Raw genomic sequence first — 21,608 nt, forward strand, 5'->3', positions numbered from 1 at the left:
TTTTACTGCAGGACTCGTCCTGTTAAAAACAACAAAAAAAAAACATCTTGAGGTTCAGAGTCTTGCCCAAGCATGTGGCCAAGAGAAGCCAAAATCTAACTCATGATCTTTCAATTGCAGGACGACAGTTCTTCTTACTGAGCCCTCTAAAAAAAAAAAAAAAAAAAAATCAAGGTTAAGTGAAAAGTAGACTATTCTCTGGAAGCTCCTAGTCCATCACAGGGTAGCATAGACACACACCACAATATAAACCAAGGTCATTTAAAATTGAAAATCAACCTTACAGCACGCATGGAAACCAACATGTCCACATTAGTTCACAATGTTTTACCCATTCATACATGGTTACGACAGGATCCAAATCTCCGTTTCCTCCCATAGTCTCAAAATAACCAAATTAAGTTAATTGTGCAAGAGTAGATGTCTGTCCTGTACATCTCTGTGTAGGCCCTGTGATGGACTGGAAACCTGGACATGATCACTTTTTCTTGCCCAGTGATACCACCAGCTAACACACTCAAAATAGAATAAAGAGCAGGATACTACCATTAGGAGTAGCTTTAGGTTTTCTTGTCGAATCATTGGAGGTCTGGTTCTACATCAAAGGTGGTCGTCACTAACCCTGATCTTCAGGGGCCCCTGTCCTACATGGCTTAGATGTATTATTTTCACCACACATCTAATTTAAATGAATCTGTCAGGTTTCTGTATATCCTGAAGGCAGCATAGACATTGAAATAGAAGAAAACATTGCCTTTCACCTGAACAATGTGAAAATATGGTTGAATAGTGAAAACACGCTTGAAAGGTTATTGAGGTTGATCAAAATGGTAAAATACGCCTGAGTTTCTTCAGGCTCAATTTGGATAAAACATCTTGGCTTCAATTTTAAACATATTTCTCTGGGCTTTTATGGAGGTTCATGGTTTGGAGATCCGGAAGTGATGGACCAATTACACATCTAACACATGCAGATGTGTAATCGGTCCCCTGAGGACTGGGGTTGAAGACTAGCAACCTCCGTAAAGAATTAGCCATGGGGAATTATGCTATTAAATATTGTAATCAGAAGGGGGAATATCTGAAAGAAGAACTGTAATTAACTATGAAAACAGTCAACTCTAATGGCATTTCCAAACCCTGAAAACTGACATTATGCTTAGGTTACTTACTTTTGCGTGCTGTTTCGTGGTATAACTGCACTAATTAATGTAACTAGTGAAGTGAAGCAGCTCTTTTGATAAAAAGTTTTATTTTTAGAATAGGCTTCGTGTTTGTGAAGAATTGACTGTATGCAGTGGAAGATTTAAAGCCAAAGAGACTTAGGGATTTTTTTAAGACCTTTCATTGTTATTACAATAAATATTCTGACAAAATGTGGTAAAATTTAAGTCTACTTCCCATCCCTGAAGAGCAAAACGTGTGTGGGGGTTTTCGAGTAACAGTTAAATTATACTGATGGCTGAAACTTTAATCATCAAGCAAAATGTTGTGACTATGGACATTATTTATATACAATATATTCAGTCTGAAATGTTCTCAGCATTTTTTTTTAACAATTATTCCAGTAAATAGATTATAAAAACAATGCTTGGAAATCAATAAAGCACCTTTCTTTTTTCCAAGCTCTTCCGGAATGTCAAAATCCTCGAGTTTCTATCGGAATCCTGCAGGAATGTGAGGGAGAAACCTGTGCGACTTCCCTTTACAAAGGTGTGTGTAAGGGAATTCATGTGTACATGAAAATGTAGAAATTGCTGTGACTAGGTGACTAATGCTACACCAACATACACTAGACTTTTCTTAGAAACACACACAGGTCTGTACAAAAGGAATTCCCTCTGTCAATACCGCCTCCTCTGGAAACTTACACCAAACACCACACACACACACACGGCCTGAGTCATGACAAATGTGCAGAGAAGGAACACAGCTAGATTCCGCAAAGCTACATCAAGTGCTTTAACAATCTGAGCTCCTGGCTGTTTAAATCTTCTCACGGAGCAGCGCAAACTCGGAAAATAACTCCCACACCTGCAGTAGAGCAAATCCCTGTATCCAAATAAGCAAAATCCATTTCCCCAAGATTTCGTTCTCTCTCTCTCACGCACACGCACGAAGGCTAAGGTGCACAGCGGGTCCAGGAACACACCTCCATTGTCAGTAGAAATAAGTGCACACGGACTCAGCTGCCTAAAACACATAAACAAAATTCGAGCATGCACGTGTACTCACGCATGCGAGGATGCGCTGCACTCTGCTTCTCTCCTTTTTGCAGAATTCAACAGAATGCAAAGAGAAACAAACAAGAAGTGCGACGCTACTAAATAAGAAGTGGCGCTCGAGTTGTTTCTGAAATCTGTCCTCATCTTTGCTTCTTCTCACTTTGCCATCGCTATGGTGATGCTGAGAGGAGGCTGCTGGGTAGATTGCTGTACTATCTGCCATCAGGACACAAAACTGAGTCACACATACCACATCTACAACATCCCTCTTCCTGTTGCCCTCTGCGCTGACTCTTCCCCACACACATACACACACGCTCCTCTTCTGTTATTCCTTCACGTTGCTTCCTCCCCATTCTTCCATCCCTCGTGTTTGCTTTTTATCCTCACCTCTCTGTCACCGCTGCATGGTGAGCTTCACGTTGCATCCTTTCCTTTGGTCCACCTGCTCCTCAACTCTCCTCTTCACCCCCTTTATCAGGTTGTCTTTTATCTCACCCTCCTCTTCTCCCGTGGATTCAAGCCTTTCTTTCACGTGGGAACCCTGCTCTCCATCCCTCACAGCTCTGCGCTGTGCCTACCTAGTTGTCTGAGTGTTTGTGCTGTGAGTGGAAGTGAAAGGACAGGAGGGGGAGCAAGAAGACAAGAGTGAGCAAACAGGCAGTTACACTCTCAGATGCTCCTCTCCGTTCTCCCTTCCTCCTCTCCCCTGCTTCTTTCTCTCCGCATCTCTCCATCATGACCTCCTCTCCCCAACGCCATGCGAGCCCCCCGCGTATCCTTGTAAGCAAAAAAAAAAAAAAACGGGGGGCGGGGAGGGAGTGAGAGGGAAAGCAAGGGGCTGGATGGAGCGTAGAGGAGGCAGAGGGAGGTGGAGCTATGCCTAGTCGGTCTAATTAAAAAGCAGAGTATGTACAGCTGCAGAGAGCAAAGAAGGAGACAGCAGGAGGAGGAGAGAGGAGAGGCAAGTGATCCAGGGGGCGTAACCGAGGGGACACACAGAGAGAGTGGAGGCAATCAGCGGGGGCTGGGAACGAAGGGGGCACGGGGTAGTTGGAGGAGAATGTGATGGAGAGCAAAGAGTGGTGTGAGAAAGGGAAAAGGGAAGAACTAAAAGGACACCAAGGTCAGCTGGTGGGGGATGCAGAAAGGTCAGGCTTGGAGAGGGGGGAAGGTGGAGAAGGAAGGAGAGGGCGATAGAAACAGACAGGTAGAATTATTCTACAGATATCTCCCATATGAGCGGAGGGCATAGCCGAAGAACCGTGACCAGCAGGATAATAGAGACACATGGACAATGGCTCTCTAAAGAAGAGCCACAGCCGTACAGTCACCGAAGGTTAAGCCGCTCTACTGTTTTCAGGCCGCTCTTGATTAACATGCATGAGTGTTGTGCATGCAAATTAAAGGGCAAATCACCAGTATGTATTTAATTAATCACAGGTCTTTGCTTGGTTGGGCTCCCGTTCAAGGCTCCGAACACGAGGGAAAACTGATTTCCTCCATTGTTCTGGCTCTTGTGCATTGACCCCGTCATCACTGTAATGACTGTTGTCACCCCCGGCTGTACAGTAAGTAGCAGAAACCACTCTGAGATTGAGGAATAAAATAGTCTACACCTACATGCCTGGAGGGCTGAGACATCTCATCCCATTTTTATCAGCCATGATCACTCATTTCTCAGTATCACCTTGCTCTCCATCAGATTTGCATTAAAGTGTTTCATGTAGTTATAGTTCTCTACACTTTCAGAGCCAAATAATAGGAAATGAAAGGATTTCAAATATAATTTCATTGAAGGAGCACACCTCCCCCCTAACTGAATTTAGAGTAAGAGCTCAATGGACAGGCTATCCAGTGCACCACTGACTCATAATAGGTTATACAGTAATGTTCTGTAATACAGGATGACAGATTTGAATATATTTTTCAGCACAACCTAGCACAATGTGCACAGGCATTTCATGAGGGTTGTGTATTGCAACTCCGCATTTCAAAACTGTGAATATGTGCACATCCAACAAGAACATATTCAAACTTGAACATCTTCATTATAATTGTTAATGATCTGCAATATCACCATAATAATTCAATATTTAGATGCCAAAAGTATTTATACCTCGTAAAGTCTTTTTTTTCCAGATATTTCCACTTTACAACTGCAAACTTCAATGTAGTGGTCAGATCTAATGAGGGGATGGGTGAAGAGATTCTCACAGAAAAACTTATTAGAGGTTGCAAAACACTTGGACAATAGATCACCTGACAGATGGGACAATAAAATTATTTAGATCAAAGCAACTTAATTTTAGGATAGCTCAGTTAAAGTCCAGACCGAAATCCAGTCGAGATTACATGGCAAGACTCGGAGATTGAGGTCTACAGGTGCTCTCCCGCTAATCTGATTTGACTATTTAGCAAAGAAACTTGTTATCACAGTGTATTTTGAATAAACCAAAAAGTTTGAATAAAGAGCTATATGTTTGCATCCTGCATTCTAAAAGTATTAGTGGATCATTCGCATAAACTAATGAGATAGTAAAATTAACAGAGAGAAAACAGCAACTTACCAAAAAACGATGCAGACGTAACAAAAATGGGGTTGTTGCAAAATACATTGCTGTTTAATTATTTACCAATTACAATTTAAGGTCCTCAGTAAAATAAGCATTTGCCATTATTATTTCCACCATGGACCTTTTGTACACATAGAACAATATGTCAAACATGTCAGGAGGATTGAGTTCCACGTGTAAAATTAACAAGCCAATTTGTAAATATGAGGGTTTCACTTCAAGATTAGAGCAGAATCAACCTTTTGTTTTCTACGTTTCAGGAATAGTGTAACTAAGAGGAGCCCATGATTTGTACCTTCAACTCGACTGACGCATAGTGACACATTGTCCAAATGAGGGTGTTCAGGGTCTTTAGCTGAATAGGGAGTTTCACTTTGCGCGACTGCAGCAACTTTGATGTCTGCGAGAGCTCTGAACGACTACTGATGTAAGAAGTAACTGTGGCTGGTGGAGACAGTCGGCTCGGTGAAGCGGCAGATGGAACGGCGGAGGATAATTAGAGGAGGACAGACTCCATGAGCCGTCTAAACAGGCGGAGAAACCTGCTGGCTACAGAGAGGACCTTGAGTTTACAGACAACAAAGCGTGTCTGCTGGCGCTGTTCTGGGCGGGCTTTTCAGTAGATTGTCCATTATGTTTAGACGTTTGAAGCTCTCTGCCGTCTCAGCTGCTCCACTGGGGCTCCTAGTGAAGTTGTGTGAGGGTCAGGCCATTTTTAGTGACCTAAAAACTGTTTTCTGCTACAGATACAGCAGTCATCTGTGAAAGGGGTCGGAAATTGTCATGTCGTATTGATATTGTTTAGAGCTGTTCCATCTTTGTATTGTTCAACGGCGCAACATGGTCCACTGGAATTAGAAAGACACCGACGTTTAAAAAAGTAAAACATAAAATTAAAGTTCTACATTTTAAAATTAGCCAATTGAAAGCCAGCTAAGATTTTCAGTGAAAAGGGGAATGGTTACAAAAACATTAAAAACTTTTACTTGTATTTTGTGTGCATTTACTGGCTTTAGATTTTGAGTTAATCTTTTGGAATCCTTTTAAATATAAACTAATCTAATCCAAAGCCTCCTTACATGCAATAACAAGAACACTCAGGATTTTGTAAGCGGGACTATGTTAAAAGCTTATAAGCAATTGATATCTTATCTGCAGCAGCTAGCCCTCCTGGCTCCTTCAAACAGTATAAATCCATTAGCTGGTCCCAGAGGCTTAAGCCAAAGACTGGTTTAAAAGGGGCCAAGATCGAAGCAGACTTCTTGAAACAACTCCAATCTCCAACACATCAATGTTTTTCAGGCAAATACTATTCCATGAACCTTTAGTCTGTCATCACATTAGCATTGGAAATTATATACATAAGGACTTATAATTATTCATGCAGGAATTAGAGGTAGGAGGCAGCGCACCATCAATGATCCTTCTATATGGGCTGAGAATGGAACATGAAAAGTGTTTCCAATCATAGTTACCATATGGTATAAAATTAAAGAAGAGTAAATATCCTAAATTTAAGTTAAGTGAAGGTTTAATTTGACACTATCTTGTTACTTTGACCAGAAATGCTTTGTGTGAAAGTAACGGCCCAATCCAAACATGGCAACCGTTTAAAGGGTTGGGAATTTAAAGGGTTTTAAATAGCATTTAATATGATCCAGAGCAGTCCTAGTAACAGTCAGTCCTCTTCATTTAGTATTTCCACCTTTTTACGTCTCTAGTTTGTACGCTGCTACCCCAACACACGACTCCCTACAACAGAATTATGAAAGATCTGAAAACTCTTACTGCAAACACTGAAGAACCTGAAGCTCAACAGGATTTAAAGCCTGTAGATCCTGCCCTGTCCCGTTGTAAACATACCCATGTTGCGACCCTGACTCATAGAAAGTCTGAGGTGTATCAAGTGAAGAGGAATGATGAGAGTCCTCTGCAGTGCTCCAGTGCTGCGCCACAAAACCTGCAACACATTTCCAGTAGTTCTGAAAAACTCTTTAACCATCCCTTCTAAATAAACTTTTTTTTATTTCAGACACTGTCATAAAGGGAACACTGAACCTTCCCCCGACTCTCATTATCTAGCCTCTGCATCTTCTTTGCAGCAAACAAAAAGCTTATATTTACACAGACCCTGAAAACTACCTTCAGATCAGGTCATCAATCATCACCTAATACAATGTTCCACAGGGAGGAGGACACGTCTCAACTGAGAAATCCCTCTGTAGCCATTACCTAAAAAGGGTTTTATTGTTTTGATGTCTTAGTTTCAAGCATGATGGATGAACGAGGCCAGTCAGTCATTTGCAGGACCTGAGTAAAGGTGGCATCTCCCTCTTTGATCTGAGCCATGCCCTGGACATTGTCGTAGATCTTAGGCTCCTTTTGATAGATGAGGGAACTTTTCCTGCTTTGTTTCCAAGCTGAATAATGACTTTCTGCGTCTGTCCTCTTGTCTTGCACAAAAAAAATAAAAAATTGAGGCTGAAGGTCAGAAAAGAAAAGCTGCTTGGCAACATAATAAATGGGAGACAGGATTTACTGTGAAAATAGAAAGATATCTGGCTGCTGTTATCTGCAGTAAAGGGCATTAATACATCGGACGAATCTTAATGCTTCCTTTTCTTGTCTGCCCCCACAATAAGTCTTTTTAAGGTGAGTTTAGATGGTTTAAATCGGCTGCACTTTAATTAAATTAGATATGCGCAGCATGTGGCAGATCTGGTCGTAGAGCTCGTGGATAAAATTGCCTCAAAGCGTGATGCTTTGTAATGGCTGTTTCCACCAGGTGGTGATGTTGTTCATAAAGTCATGGGTAATGTTGCATGACAAAACACTTTTTAAATGATTCAGTAGAAGAACAGAACATATATTTTTTTCTTACTTGGATGCAGGCAACTTGTCTAAATCTAAAAGGATGTTTGTTTATTGAACTGTTAATTATTACCGAGTTAAGAATAAAGGGGCAAACAGGCGGATGATAATGAGCTGTGCTTCTGCAGAGAGCGGTGCGTGTGTGCGCCTCTGTTTTATGTCTCCTTTTGCTCGGGGCTGCATGAGTGAAATCCAGCACTGTGTCCTGCTGATGTCATGGATAGTGGATTTCTTAAAGAAATGCCACGAAAAGAGATTAATCACTGGCCAGGGGCGTCATGGTAGGGGGACAAAAACATAAAAAATACGAAAGATGCTGTTTATCTAATGCACGAAAGAAAACAGGTCTTACGAGTTTCAGGTACATGACACTGATAAAGTGTCGATGCAGCAACCATGAATGTCCCAATTTGTTTTAGTCTGTTTCATTTGATGTCTTTAAGGAAAACATCTGAGTTTCCTCAGCTGCATGTCTGGGATTTAAATTTTTTTCATAAAGTTTTGCTGTAACCTTGTTGAGAAAATACATTGTCAAAGATTTTTTGCTCTTTTAGTCACGTTTCAGTTCATGAAACGATTCTGACATCATACACATATAACCTGAGAAAACACGAGTTTTCAAAATAAAATAAAAAATTGGAAACATATTCTTCAAAAATATAATTTAATTGCGTTAAAAATATGTTTATTTGACTCAATTCATCAAGCCACACCCAGGCTTTATCACAACCTTGTTAAATTAAGGAACCCCTTAAACGGAACTTCTCTGTCAACACGATGTCAGCATCATGCCCCAAATCTAGGACATTCAAGAAAAGATTTAAAAAGTCATTACAGCTTTGGGATCTCAGTGAGATGTTACAAAATAACCAAGAAAACCAAAGTAATCCATGTCTCCCCAGTTAGTGTCAATGTTGATAATTCAACAGTAAGAGAAAATGGGCCAGAAATAAGCATTTCACACTGCTATTTATATTCAATCTGGATATCTTTGTTTGACATTAAACAAAATCTGATGACCAGAAACATTTAAGTGTGACAAATCAGGAGGAGAATACGCTTCCCCTGCGCTATGGGAATCTATGTCTGTTTCATTGTAAGAGGTGTTGTTGCTGGTCTTTTAAATTCATTGGACTATATTCAGAAATTCCTACAGAATGTATGAAAAAATATAAGCATATAGAAGGAAATTAATCATCAGCCAGGGATACCTCTATGGGGTTGATGAATTAAAATGGAAAAAAGAAAACATTTATATAGTGCTGTCCCAGTCATACTGATCATTCAAAGTGCTTTAAACTGAATCGGTATTCAAGTTGGGGTCAAGCGCCCAGGGGTACATTGACATGCGACAAAGGAGGATGCTGGATTCAAGACAATTACTCTTCTCATTGAGCCACAGTCCCCCTGACAATGCCCCACTGACCCCTCGCTTAAGATGTTTCCCTATGTGTTGTCAAATCAATTGTAGGCCTTAAAACAAACATTTTTTTCTCATGAGGACAATTGCATTATTCTTTTCTCTGATTTGTGTCATTCATCCCTTATTGTCAAAACTCTCCCTGGCAAACTTTTCACCCACTCTGCTCCCATTGCAATGAGAGCAATTATAGTCTGGGAACATGATCTTGTCTGTTTCATTTGTATTTCTCCTTTCCTCTCCTCTAACTCCTTAAAATCGAGCTAAAGATATTTAAAAAAAACCTAACTAAATACTGAAATGATGCTGAACCACTCCAGTTTTTTCTGTTCGTGTCACGGTCAGCTGTAACAAATTGTAGGCACTCATAAGCAGTTATTATTATTATTATTATTATTATTATTATTATTATTATTATTCACAGTGAATAATGTACATGTAGGGCTTAAAGAGAGTCCTAAAAAGCTCAATTCTTGTTTTTGATAGATTTTCTTAAATCACCATCTTGTCACTGTAACATTGAAGATGTAATTTTAGAAAACCCAAAGAAAGTCTGACTTACCAGACTTGGTCATTTTGATCTAAATTACTAGTTTTGTTAATAATTCCCCTCAACAACTATTTAGTTATTTATAGCCAAATTGAACGTATTCTTGCACAACATCTAAACATTTTGCCGCTCTGCAGAGTCCAATATCAGTGGGTTAGTTGGGATTTTATGTGACCAGACCAATACAATGTAGCACATAATTGTCAGGTGCAAGGAAAATGTTACATACTGTAGACATGTTATAGATTATATTGTATCAAAATATGTTTACATTGCTAATCGGCACTGCAAAGGAGTTTTGTCCATCAACGTAACTCGTAATCCATAATTCTTAGGGAATGTTGTGTTTACTTGTGTTACTTTCATTTTGTTTACTTTTTTGTTTGTATCAAAGCCTGGATTGTTAATTTTAAATTATTTTGTGATTATTATCAAAATTATTTTTGTCCATATTGCCCAGTTCTCTTGCAAAAATACAGCAAAGCTCATCAACCTAAACCCACAAAGATGTGATTAATCAGAGAAGCCTCCAGGACACCATGGTAACTTTGAAGGAGCTGCAGATCCACAACTCAGCTGGGAAAGCCTCTGGACAAAACAATTATTAGCTATAAACTAAAATTTGCCACAACCGATGTAGGAGAAACATCTTATTAGAAAGTTGCCTTGTCAGATGAGACCAAATTTTCAAAGAGGAAACCAACACTGCATTTAATCCCAAACACTTTCTTTCCACAAAATATGGTGACGGCAACATCATGCTGTGGAAGCACTTTTCTTCAGCGGGTGAAGTTAGATGATCAGAGTTGTTTGTTGTTGAGCTATAACATAAAATCCCACCCAACTTCAAGAGTGAATACGTTTGAGAAAGTTTCAATATCTGAAGCATACAATGCACTAAAATATTTTTGTGATAATTCATATTATAGCATTGCTTTTATTCTTAATCCTATTTAAAATCATTCCTCCTCCCATTAGCGCTCTTGCACTACTTAGGTTTGGTGCATTATTAAATTAGATTTTTAAAGGTTTGCGCAGCTTTATACAAAATTAAAACCATTACTTTCCGTACTGAATATGAACACATTGTCTCCAGTGATGAGGGCAGAACAATGAATGTCAAGACAGGATAATGTCGGTGAGTTTTTTTTAACCTGCTGAGATTACGGGTTGTTTTGTTTACCTCTGTCCTTGTGACACGTGGAAGAACCGGGTGGAGGCGGGGGAAGCCGAGGAGAGAGTCCGGGCAGGGAGGGGAGGGAAGCGGATTAGAGCGGCGATAGTCCCCGGTGTCCACAGCGTTGGTCCAAACACAGGGTGACCGAAGGAGACTGGTACAGGACAGGCTCTCTTTTTCACCTGTTTGTCTTCTCCCGGTCTGCCAGCGTCCCTCCGAGCTCTTTTCCCAACCTCTACCCGGCAAGAATGTCTCAGTCCGACACAGAGACACCAGAGGACGGACTTTACGGTGAGTGATGCTGTGGCGTGAACCAGGCCACAGCTCGTCCTGCTGTATCATAACAGGTACACGTTTGTCTTTCACAGCGGTAAGGCTGTTAGCTGTCCTAAGAAGAAACTACTTACTGTGTGGACGCAGGGCTTTGTTTCATTGTTGTTATAGAGCATGTCCATTTAAATTGAATAAACGCATTTAGTAATTCAGTTAGAATACGTGTAGGTTTGATCAAAACAAATGTGTCATGTGTCAGAATAAGGAACCGCCACCTTTTTAGTTGTTATTGTTGTTGCCACTGCCTCGGTCATTGTGTAAACGGATTCCCTGACTCACCTTTTTGCATCTCTGTAAGCCAATTAAGCTGTGGAGATTTCCTGACACTTATAGCTCCTCTGTGCGGGCAGCACATTGCTTGTCACAAAGGATGCTGGGTAAAACATGTCGATCAGAGGAAGGAGGGGCCAAACATTGCGGACATGTTTTGGAAAATAAACTTGAGTGTTTGTTATAAATCCAAGACTGGAGCTGATTATTTCAGCACTATAAACTGTAAGCATTTTTTTTTGTTGTTTTTTTATAAAGGTAATAGTTTGAAAGCAGAAAATTAAGACATTTGCAAGTCCCCAAATATATTATCAGGCTTTTCTTAAATGCAAAATATTCACATTTAATATTGCTGGTAGATATATCTACAAACTGAAAATAGTGGGAGTTCTCAGTTTGATACAATTATATATGCACCAAACATGTCTGTGGTTTGTGTGTGAAGGTGTTAAGGGGTCTCTGCTTGAATTTTGGTCAATAGCAAATTTCTCAAAAATATAATGGACTAAAACCATGCCATGCATCAAAATAAAAAACATTAAAATTAATTCAAATTTGAAGCCCGAAAAGTTATTCCATTATTCTTTCTCTATTTTCATCACTTATAGAGTGATGTTGCTGCTATGATGTCTTTTAAAAATTCTATGTTCTTGTTTAATCAGTCAAAAATACTATATGGTTTTGGTGATAACTCTCTTTCCTGTGGACGCTACAACTGAATGAAGAAAACTCAAATGTAAATATTTTCAATTTCAGTAAAATGTTTCATTTATGTCAGACAAAACACAAAGACTTTATTTCTAATGACCTGTGCAAACATGTTTGTGGTTTACTATGAAAGAGAACAATGCTTTAAGCAGAAAACAACAAGGTACAATCAAAGTTCAATCAAAGTTCAAAAGTTTTGAGCTTTTAATCCCCATCTGTTATAGAATATCCAGGATTTGGAAATGCTGGTAAAACTTTGTAGATCTCAGAGTTATGGTAAGCACCTCCATTATGTAAGGAGATACAAGGATTCCTGTTTTGGTCCTGCTAATTATGCTAATAGCTAATCTAAAAGGCTAAAGCCAATTTGAAAAGTTATTATCTCAGTTAATAAAGTAAATATTTTTGTATTTGGAATAGTAAGGACCTGTTTTGCAATGACTTATCTGTCATACATATCTTCTGGTCTTAATATTAAAAAGTTTAACTGCATTTTTTTTTTTTGATAGTTCTTAAGAAAACATCAGAATTGGCTTAGATTTGTATCAGCAGGGCGCAGTGGCCTTGCAGTAAGAAGGTCCTGCATTTGAATTCCTGCCTGGGGTCTTTCTGTGTGAAGTCTGCAGGTTCTCCCAATGTCTGCATGGGTTCTCTCTGGGTACTCTGGCCTCCTCTCACAGTCAAAAAACATTTACTGATCTCTCTACATTTCCCTTAGGTGTTGTTGTTCGTAGTGTGTTACCTTGTGATAGACTGAGGACATGTACCCCGCCTCTTGCCCAATGGCTGATGGAGACAGGCACCAGCTCCCCCTGCAAGAACAAGCAAGTATAGACAACGGACAGATTGTGTCAGCAATCACGGCTCACAATAAACAGAGATCGGATGAAAAGAGGAGATCGGCCACAAAATTCTGATTTGCTCATCTCTAAATATTTGAGTTGGACTCTGACTGGATGATTCCCTCTGCACTGCAATTTTAATGAGTCAGTTACAAAAATTATAATGATAAGAAAGATAAATCCAAAGTCTCAGTCTGCTTCTGCAAATTCAGATTCTCTGATGACACATCATTAAATCGTTATAGCAGATGGGGTTGAGATGACATAATTTTAACTGGAGCGTTATGCTCCGTCTCCCCACCAACTTTCCTTGGAAGTGGCTTGGTGATTTCTTAGCAGGAAAAAAAAGGTAGCACTGAGGCTTAATGGCGCATTAAAGAATGAGATGTGCCAAATGTGATAAAATGTATTCTTATTAGTTAAAAGTGATTTAATAATTCCCCCATCCATCCATTGTCTAAACCCCCTTATCCTTGAAGGGTTGCTGGAGGTTGGTGCTTATCTTGGGCATTGGGCATTTGGCAATACCTTGGACAGGTTACCAGTCACTGAGTATTTCACAAATTTAAATAAAATAAAATAAAACAAAGAGTTTTTTTTAAACATAAATTGATGTAAAGAAATCAACACTTCAATTTTTGTCCTTTATTTTCAAAGGCACACACACAAAACCTTTTGTTTTTGTTTTTTGCTGTTGTTTTTGTTGTATTGCAAACCGTGAATTTTAGTAAGGAGAAACCTTCCCTTCCCTTCCGAAAATCCATTAAGGTGTCACCTTTGCACCTTAACATTTTTCTAAACACGCATTTACAACCCAGGAAACCAATCATGAATGTGTTGTGCTGCAACTCATTGACTCTTTCAGCATCCAGCTCTGGTCCACATTACATAAAGCCGATTTGGCAGCTGCATGGATGACTGTGTATGGGACTGCATATAGAAACTGATCCAGAATGGCTACAGATAAGTCAGGCAGTGGCGCAGTTATGTCATACCAACCCCTCTGTAGCAAAATAACTAGGGCAATGGCACAGTTCCCTCTGCCCTCCCACCCCCATCCCACAGCAAAACATCCACTTGTGCTTCTGCCCCCTCAGCTGTTGTTTGTGTAGTTACACAGAATTGTAAGGTGAAGGAATGATGTATACATCTTTAGGACGATTCGGTGAGATGTTTTGAAAATGTTGTCTATGTCAAAGAGAGAAACGGCATCGCTGGAGAAAAACAAGAGAGAGGACGTGAAAGGATGAATGGCTAATCTGAAACAGAAATAAGATCTTATGTAAGCCAGCACGCTGTCAGCCTGAGTTAGCCGTGCCCTACTGTTTAGCTGTGGGCCTGTGCACGCCATACACACCAGCGTGCGTGCCTAAATCCTTCCTGCTCTTGCATTCAATAAGCCGCCGCATCCATTCATTCATGCATTCTGCTGTGGACATTTTCTGAAGTCACCGACAAAAAGCACGTGTAAGATTTCGCTGTTTTGGTCTTCGGCTCGTTCTGTTCGCACAAATGTGTCCAGTGCATTTGTTTTACCCAGCAGGTTTCCATTTAGCACAGTCTTGTAGGTCTTATAAGGTCACATCAGGATACTTGAGACATCTATGAGTCATCGTACGTCAGTGCACAACATGCACACGTTTAATCAGCCTCCACTTAACACTGAGGCATCTGAAAGGGAACAGAGACCCTTTCTTCCACCTGACCTTTCTCTGTAACATGTTTGACACGAATATTGCAACATTAAATTTGAATCTACAAAAATATTAAGTCAATATATCTAATCAGTAAACTGAAGGGTTTAATTTTACTCAACTGGGCTGGCATTAGTAAATGATTCAAAGTATGTTACAAAAGCAAAAAAGCAACAGAGTAAAATAAAACTGAAGGCTGAAAAATTATTATACTTCTATAATAAATACATTCATGTTATTCACATAAAATAAAATAGAGTAGATTAGATTTCTGTTATTTACCAACCTTTTTTCTGACTCATTTGAGTTTGAAGGGCTTGTTATTGCAATGAAATAGTTTCCCCCCTAGGTGGAACTGCTCTTTTAAAGACAAAGTTCTTTGTGATTTAATTTCCTAATACGTTTTGAATAATTGTCCTGTACACGTGTTGTGAAATATTTGTTAAAATACGTAGATATTTCACTGAGATTATTCTGAAATATTTGCAGTTTTGGATGTGTTGTAGACAACCTCTTCAGGTAGAAACAGGAGCCATCTGCCAAGGGTCATTTCTCACAGAAGATGCTGCGGTTTCCCTGATGTTTTGAACCAATTCTGAAGACGAATGATATATGTAAATTTCCCAAATTTGTTATCTACTGTAAAGAAATTTGATCATGTGACTCCAACATGCCATTGTCTCACATGTAGTTATTTTTGGTTTAACCAGGAGTCATCATTTTGGAATATTTGGTTCAAAATGGAATTTGAATTATAATCAGTGAAAATATAAGTGTGTGTGCTTTGAGCATTTCTAAGATTATCTCACTATTTCTGCACAAATATTAAATAAACTGGCAAATATAGTTAAGTAAATTGTAACAAAATACTTTACTGCAGGTGAAATGATTTAATTTATTTTTTTCAAAGGTATGTTTTTAGCTTTTTTGCACTTTTAAAATCATACTTATTTTTACTTATCTACCCTTTCTTTAGTAAAAACACCACTGACTCATTTTTTTTAGAATGTTTTCATATAATTATTCTAAGATATATATTGGAAAAGGTGAACCCTTTTTTAATATTACAGGGTTTCCGCTCTGTTGTAATTTTTTTTTAAAAAGCGTTATGCTTGCAAAATATAATGTTTTGTTTGGAAAATCAAATTCATCAGCATTTTCAGTTTAATTGCTGAAATTCTTATTCCTAGTTTCAAAACTCTTTCCTCTCTATATTTTTTGTGTTCCAATTTAAGACAAATTGTCTCTTCTTCTGTTTGCAATCTTCTCCTTGTGCTCAAGGTTCTTCTCTGTGGATGAAAAAACTGTCCACTTAGATCTCTGACCTCTTTACTCCCAGCTTATGTTTGCTCTCTCGTGGACCAAAGTGGTAACTCTGCCTAGTAACAGTTTCAGCCAATAGAATGAGGTCACTATCTTCTTTAGCGTGTGCTCTTTTTTTAGAGCGAATTTAATTCCAGATGATTACTGGAATTAACCACGAGTTTCACTGCTGACTGTTTCAAATGCACTCATTTGAGCAGTTTTTTGTGTCTAATACATGTGTTTCGAAACTTGCACATGCACACAGCTTTACTGAAATTGTTTGTTGTTTTACTTTCTTGCACCTGCCATTAGAGGGCACTGTAGGTTGTTGCATGAGTTGCAACATAAATATATGGGTCCCTGTAAAAGATAGCCCATTCAGATTGTCATAAAATTTCTCTTTTTCACTGTGATGTTTGCTGTTCCTCTTCAGGTTCATGGGTTGAGCTGGAGGAGCTGATTGCAGCTGTGAGCCGAAGGGAAAGTTTGACAGGACCTCAGGACAGCATCTCCTCTGCCTTGCAGGGGGAGCTAGAGAGAATCCTCCTTGAGGCGCAGCTGGAGTGTGAGAGGAGTAGAGACAGGTGAGGGACTTCAAGGCTTTGTTTTGGTTGTTTCTTTTATAGATCTGCTCAACACAAGGAGAGACTTCAGCAATAATTCGCCTTTTCAAGTGTCCACATTTTTATAATTTTGGCAACATTTACTTTTCACACTGCTGTTGGTTCCTTACATGGTTCACTGTAACATTGTGCTCTCTGTAGTCCTCCACAGGTGGTAACGCCACGATCCACTAGTTCTCCAACTAGACCCACTAGTGAGCAGGACAGTGACTGTGTCCCTATACAGGTATTCATCCGTCAACCTCACACAACATGAAGTCCCCATGACAGAACTGTGCAACAAATAAATATATTTAAAATCATGATCATTTAAAGGACATATGAATTTTGCATGGTATTTGACAGTGTTTTCCTTTTTTATATATATTTTGTTAAATGCCGTTGGAGATATTCTGTAATAATTAATCTTGTTAAACCCTGTTTTACACATGAACCTTTGTTTGTGTTTTACTGGTATTATATCTGACTGTGATTTGATCGTTTTTGAATCATGCAGGAGGAAGCAGAGCGGCGGGTGGACACAGACTGGGTGTGGGATTGGTCCAGTAGACCTGAAAATATGCCACCAAAGTAAGACTATGATTGTTAAAGTAACAGTAACCTCAGGCGACAGAGGCATCAAAGATTTTCACAGAAGCATAGTCACATTATGCAAACATACAAAAAATGTTTCTTTTTTGAAAGATATGAGGTTAGACAACAACTAACCTGAAAAAAAAATCATTTTTACATAATAAAAAGCAAGATTCAAGGAATTATAAATATATTATGATGTTTTGTTTTTAGTTGGAAATTCAGATCTGTTTCACTCACAAATCCCAACAAGCGATTTAAAATTCACTTTGCTTCGTGTGTTTGTTTGGGTTAACTTCAACAGAAAAACATGCTTTTGTCTTTATTTATGAATTATACCTTTGAGGAACTTGAATCCCCGTAATTTTTATCTACTCTGCCACCCTTGACATTAAATCTCCTCCACTATAATAAGCCTATTTGACAGGTAGCAGTTCTGACAGCTCTCAGATTGCCTGCATCGTTCCTCTTCGCAGTCCTCTCTTGTGCTCTCATTATCTCCGTTTTTTTTTTTTTTTTTCCTTTTTCGGGTCTTTCATCCTAGTGCATCTTTTATATCTGACTTCTCGCTCTTCTCTCTGCAGAGAGTTTGTGTTCCAGCACCCGAAACAACCAGGCTCCCTCAGTGTTAGGAAGACAGAGGTGATGAAGAGAGGAATTTTCTCCTCCGACATTCTCCTCATCCTCGTTCCCTCCCTGCTGGCTTCGCATCTGCTCACACTCGGAGTCGGGTGAGACATATTAACAAGACCTCACCTTCTGTCACTTTATGTTTTGAGGTGTGAAAGTCGTACATGAGCCTGGCAAATGAATACATGTCTACCTGATCTTGTAATCCCTTCGCTTTCTGACAGATTTAGAACTTGTGCCGCTATCTGTGTTTGTTATATTTAGCTGCTGAATTGAAAGAAATGAGTTGTCGCAAAAGAAAATCAGAATCAGACAAAATCTACTTTGGAACTGGAACTAATCTAACTAACAGTCAGTCTCCATTGAGAATCAGTGTCTCATTCTCCCAGCCGAGGTCATTGAGACCAATATGTATCAACCTTGATTCTCAGGGCTGACTGTCCTGCATGTTTTAGCTGTTTCCCCTTCAGCCAAACACCTGACTGAAATGAATAGGTGATTTACAGGCTACTGCAGCACTTTGTGGCCAAGAAGGTAGTGCAGTCCTTTAAATGAAGTGTGCAGGAGCAGAAACACCTCTAAAGCATGAATGACTGTGGGGTCTGGGGGTCAGTGATGGCAAACTCTGCTTGGACAGTTTTTTTTGTTTGTTTGTTTTTTTTTTTTTTGTTGCTGCCAGTAAGATGCTGATAATTGATAACGTCAATGAAACCCAAATAAAAAAATGTTGAAACTTTCTATTGATCCGTTTGCTGAAATAGACTGGTAGAGTAATTAATTGAACATTTATTATGTGTAAAACAAAGCACAACATCTCGGAAAAGTTTATTTACAACAAAAGTGGGTTTTTTTTTATTTACATTTTTTAAAGTTAAAAGAGAATAGGAAATACTACATTCACAGTACTGAATAATGCAGACATAGTGACACTTTAGAAAATGTAGATTGTTAATGTGAAATGCAACAGTTTTGGATATTTTTCCTTCATTTCATGTAAAATCATATTTTCCATGCAAAGAAAAGCATCATGTGATGGTTTTCTTACAATTTTGACTAATAGTTTACCCATTCCTGCTTGTTTCTTTTTTGTTTTGTTTTTTTTCAGCAAATTTGAATTAGACTTTTGAGTCAACAAATATGTTCTGGGTAAAGGAAAGAGGTACGATTCAACTTGACTGTGCCATTCAGAGATATAAAAATACATCTAAATATTAAAAGCATCTCAACTAGGCACTTAGTGCAAGAGCACACTTTGGTGGAGCTTTTTCTTTTTTTTTTCATTTCCACTTCCACTAAAAGTTTCCACTTGTGGTTAAACACTGGTAAACTTCGAGGAAGTGTTTAGTTTGGATGAATCATTAAAATCTATCTTTCTTTTTTTCTCTCTTTTCAGTATCTACATCGGGAAACGTCTGGCCACATCCTCAGCTAGCACACTGTGACGTTGGCTGTAAGATCATGTTACCGTTCAGTCTGTTCAGTTACAGTCTGGTCAATAAGGTCACAGTCCGCCCTTTCTCCCGCACTAATTTGCCTCGTTCCTTTGTCACGGGGCAAATGTAAGACCTGCCTCTATGTACCTCTATCCAGCAGCACGCTCTCTCTCTGTTTTTATCAGCATGTTTTTTTGTCTATATGTACATGTGGTGGGGCCCAAGGAGCGGAAGGATGCTGACCAATGAGTCAGACTGCGACCACTATTACACTCCAGCAGTGTAACACTGATCTCAACCCCGTAAAACAGAATCAGAGGAAAGGGATCGCCAAGACACAAGAGGAGAGAGCAGGGGAACAATGCATCCTTTTGATCAGGGGAGATGAAAATGGTTTGATGGGAACAGTGTTCTGATGAAATGAGGTAGATAATACGTGCTAGCTATTCTCCCAGTCCAGTTAGAGATGTCTGTCATTTGTCAAAAGTAATGACCCTCTGTATGCCTGAGCTGCTTAAAAGGGGTCCTTGCTTGTTTTCTTTGTCCGTCCTAATGTTGAGTCTAACATAGAGACTTTTAGTTGGCTGAGTGAATGTAGAAATGGTTCTGATTGTGCTTTTTGTTCCAGAAAGCAATTAAATATGTTTGACTTATGACAAAGACAGTCACGATCCCATTAAACTTCACTCCTTTAAACCTTAATGCAACTCTGGCCTCTTCTCTGTCTTTCTTCAGCCCTAAGCACGGACGTTTTTGGTGCACACATGTTCGTCTCATTTAGCAAATGCACCGAACGCATTTTTAGCCGGCGAAGCACAAAGGTTTGCTGAAGTAAGCCTTGGCGGCGGTACAACAAGTATTTTTAGTTTCTGGGTTTGGTTGTCTGAAGGTTATTTGCATGCCGTGCCGGATGGCTGGAATGAACCATTTTCACAACCAACTGTGCTGTTAACAACTTGTAAATGAACCACAGCATCTGTTGCAACTTTATATCTGTTTCCACGTCAGGTAAATCACAGCAAATAACAGATTATATTCTGATAAAACCCTTCAGTGAAGGTGCGTGGGCGGGCGTGTGTGTGTGCGTGTGTGTTTCCCAGGTGTTGTTTTTATCTTCCCTCCAGCCCTGAGGACTCTTGTCTAACAAAATCAGAGTAAAAATGCCATGACATCATACTAGCACGGTTCACATCATCTGCATTTGTCATTATTTACCACACAGACAATTTCTCTCTTTCTTTTTTTTTACAAGCTGCTGCTTTAGCTCATCCTGGATTTTATATTTTATTGCCTATTTCCATAAACAGGACATCTAATGTTTCTGGACAACCATATTAAAATATTAGGACTGGGAAGCACACCAAGTTTTTTGCTGGTTGCATATTGGGTGTAAGCAGTGTGCGTTTGTGGTCCGGATTGACCAAGCCCAATGAGTTTATCAGCCATTAGCAACTTGTTTGATGTCAGGCTTCCCGTTGAGCTTGTTAAGCCACTTGTAGACACCAAGCTGACAACACAGCAATAAGACCAAACAAAAACAAGCACAGAGCACCTGGTTTCCATTCAGACATCCGCATGGAACTCACCAAAGAAACGCAACAACATTCTGTGCCGAGTTGCCAGAGCATTCAGAGTGGTGTAAAGGAATTTGCCCCCTTACAGATTTCTTTGGTTTTTCTTGTTTTTGTCAAACTAACATGCTTCGGAGAGACAAACGCGTCTTAAATTCAGGCAAAGATAATAGGTGTAAATCTAAAAAGGTGTTTTTAAATTATTCATTAATTGAAGGTGAAAATTTAGCCACACCAACTTGGTCCTGGTTGTTCAATCATTCCAACAAGCATCTAAGATTACTGGGGGGTTTTCATAGCTGTGTGGAAATATTTCTAACATTCCTCTTTGCTGAATTGTTCTAATTTCCTCATATTGGAATCCATTTAAACGAGACCAGCTTGTTTAAGCTCATGATATAAGATCTTAATTGGATTTTAATCCAGACCTTCACCTCGTCACTCCAAGCTCTTTTTTTGCTTGTTTTTTTGCATCTTTGTTCCAGGGAGGGCTTGTTGGTATGCTTTGCATTACTGTCCTACTTCATAACCCAAGTGTGTTTCAACCAGACCATCACACTACCATGTTTAACTGGCACTAAGATGTTTTTTGGTCTCTAATTTGTTAGAAATACAACCATAATGAACTAAACTACCAATGCATCAAATGTACAGTAAGACCAAAGCACTCACATGTTAAAAAAGGTCCCAATTTTCAGTCCTGCTTTTTGAGTTTAGATCCAGATTCAAACAAATCTTAGTCCTGGTCCATGGAAACGAAAACATTTCAAATACTCTACACCGAACTATTAATAGTGCTGCTGCATC

General features: G+C 39.2%; 2 protein-coding genes across 7 annotated transcripts in view; one reads left to right on the plus strand and one right to left on the minus strand.

Annotated features, from left to right (window-relative positions):
- LOC116724250 (proline-rich protein 36) overlaps nt 1-10,938 on the minus strand; it is a 58,289-nt gene extending 47,351 nt beyond the window's left edge. For 2 of the 6 annotated variants that reach the window (XR_004340127.1, XR_004340126.1), the window contains exon 1: nt 2,616-2,983. The gene's annotated coding sequence lies outside the window, so the exon portion shown is untranslated. Of the gene's footprint in view, nt 1-2,235; nt 2,524-2,615; nt 2,984-10,825 lie in introns of those variants that run through there. The other 4 variants (XM_032569778.1, XM_032569779.1, XM_032569775.1 and 1 more) reach the window with 4 other exon arrangements.
- Nucleotides 10,908-19,932, plus strand: LOC116724252 (BCL2/adenovirus E1B 19 kDa protein-interacting protein 3). Its single transcript, XM_032569780.1, has 6 exons — nt 10,908-11,110; nt 16,405-16,555; nt 16,736-16,820; nt 17,091-17,164; nt 17,752-17,898; nt 19,191-19,932. The coding sequence occupies exons 1-6, from the start codon at nt 11,068-11,070 to the stop codon at nt 19,237-19,239; spliced, it is 549 nt and encodes a 182-aa protein (XP_032425671.1). The 5' UTR covers nt 10,908-11,067; the 3' UTR covers nt 19,240-19,932.
- Nucleotides 19,933-21,608: the final 1,676 nt, after the last annotated feature.

The sequence above is a fragment of the Xiphophorus hellerii genome, chromosome 8 (genome assembly GCF_003331165.1).
Source record: "Xiphophorus hellerii strain 12219 chromosome 8, Xiphophorus_hellerii-4.1, whole genome shotgun sequence".
In the NCBI taxonomy this organism is placed as follows: Eukaryota; Metazoa; Chordata; class Actinopteri; order Cyprinodontiformes; family Poeciliidae; genus Xiphophorus; species Xiphophorus hellerii.

Coding starts and splice junctions, on each gene's coding strand:
- LOC116724252 (XM_032569780.1), top strand. CDS start 11,068: ATGTCTCAGTCCGACACAGAGACACCAGAGGACGGACTTTACG. Junction 16,556..16,735: donor TGTGAGAGGAGTAGAGACAG/GTGAGGGACTTC, acceptor TGCTCTCTGTAG/TCCTCCACAGGTGGTAACGC. Junction 16,821..17,090: donor GTGACTGTGTCCCTATACAG/GTATTCATCCGT, acceptor TGAATCATGCAG/GAGGAAGCAGAGCGGCGGGT.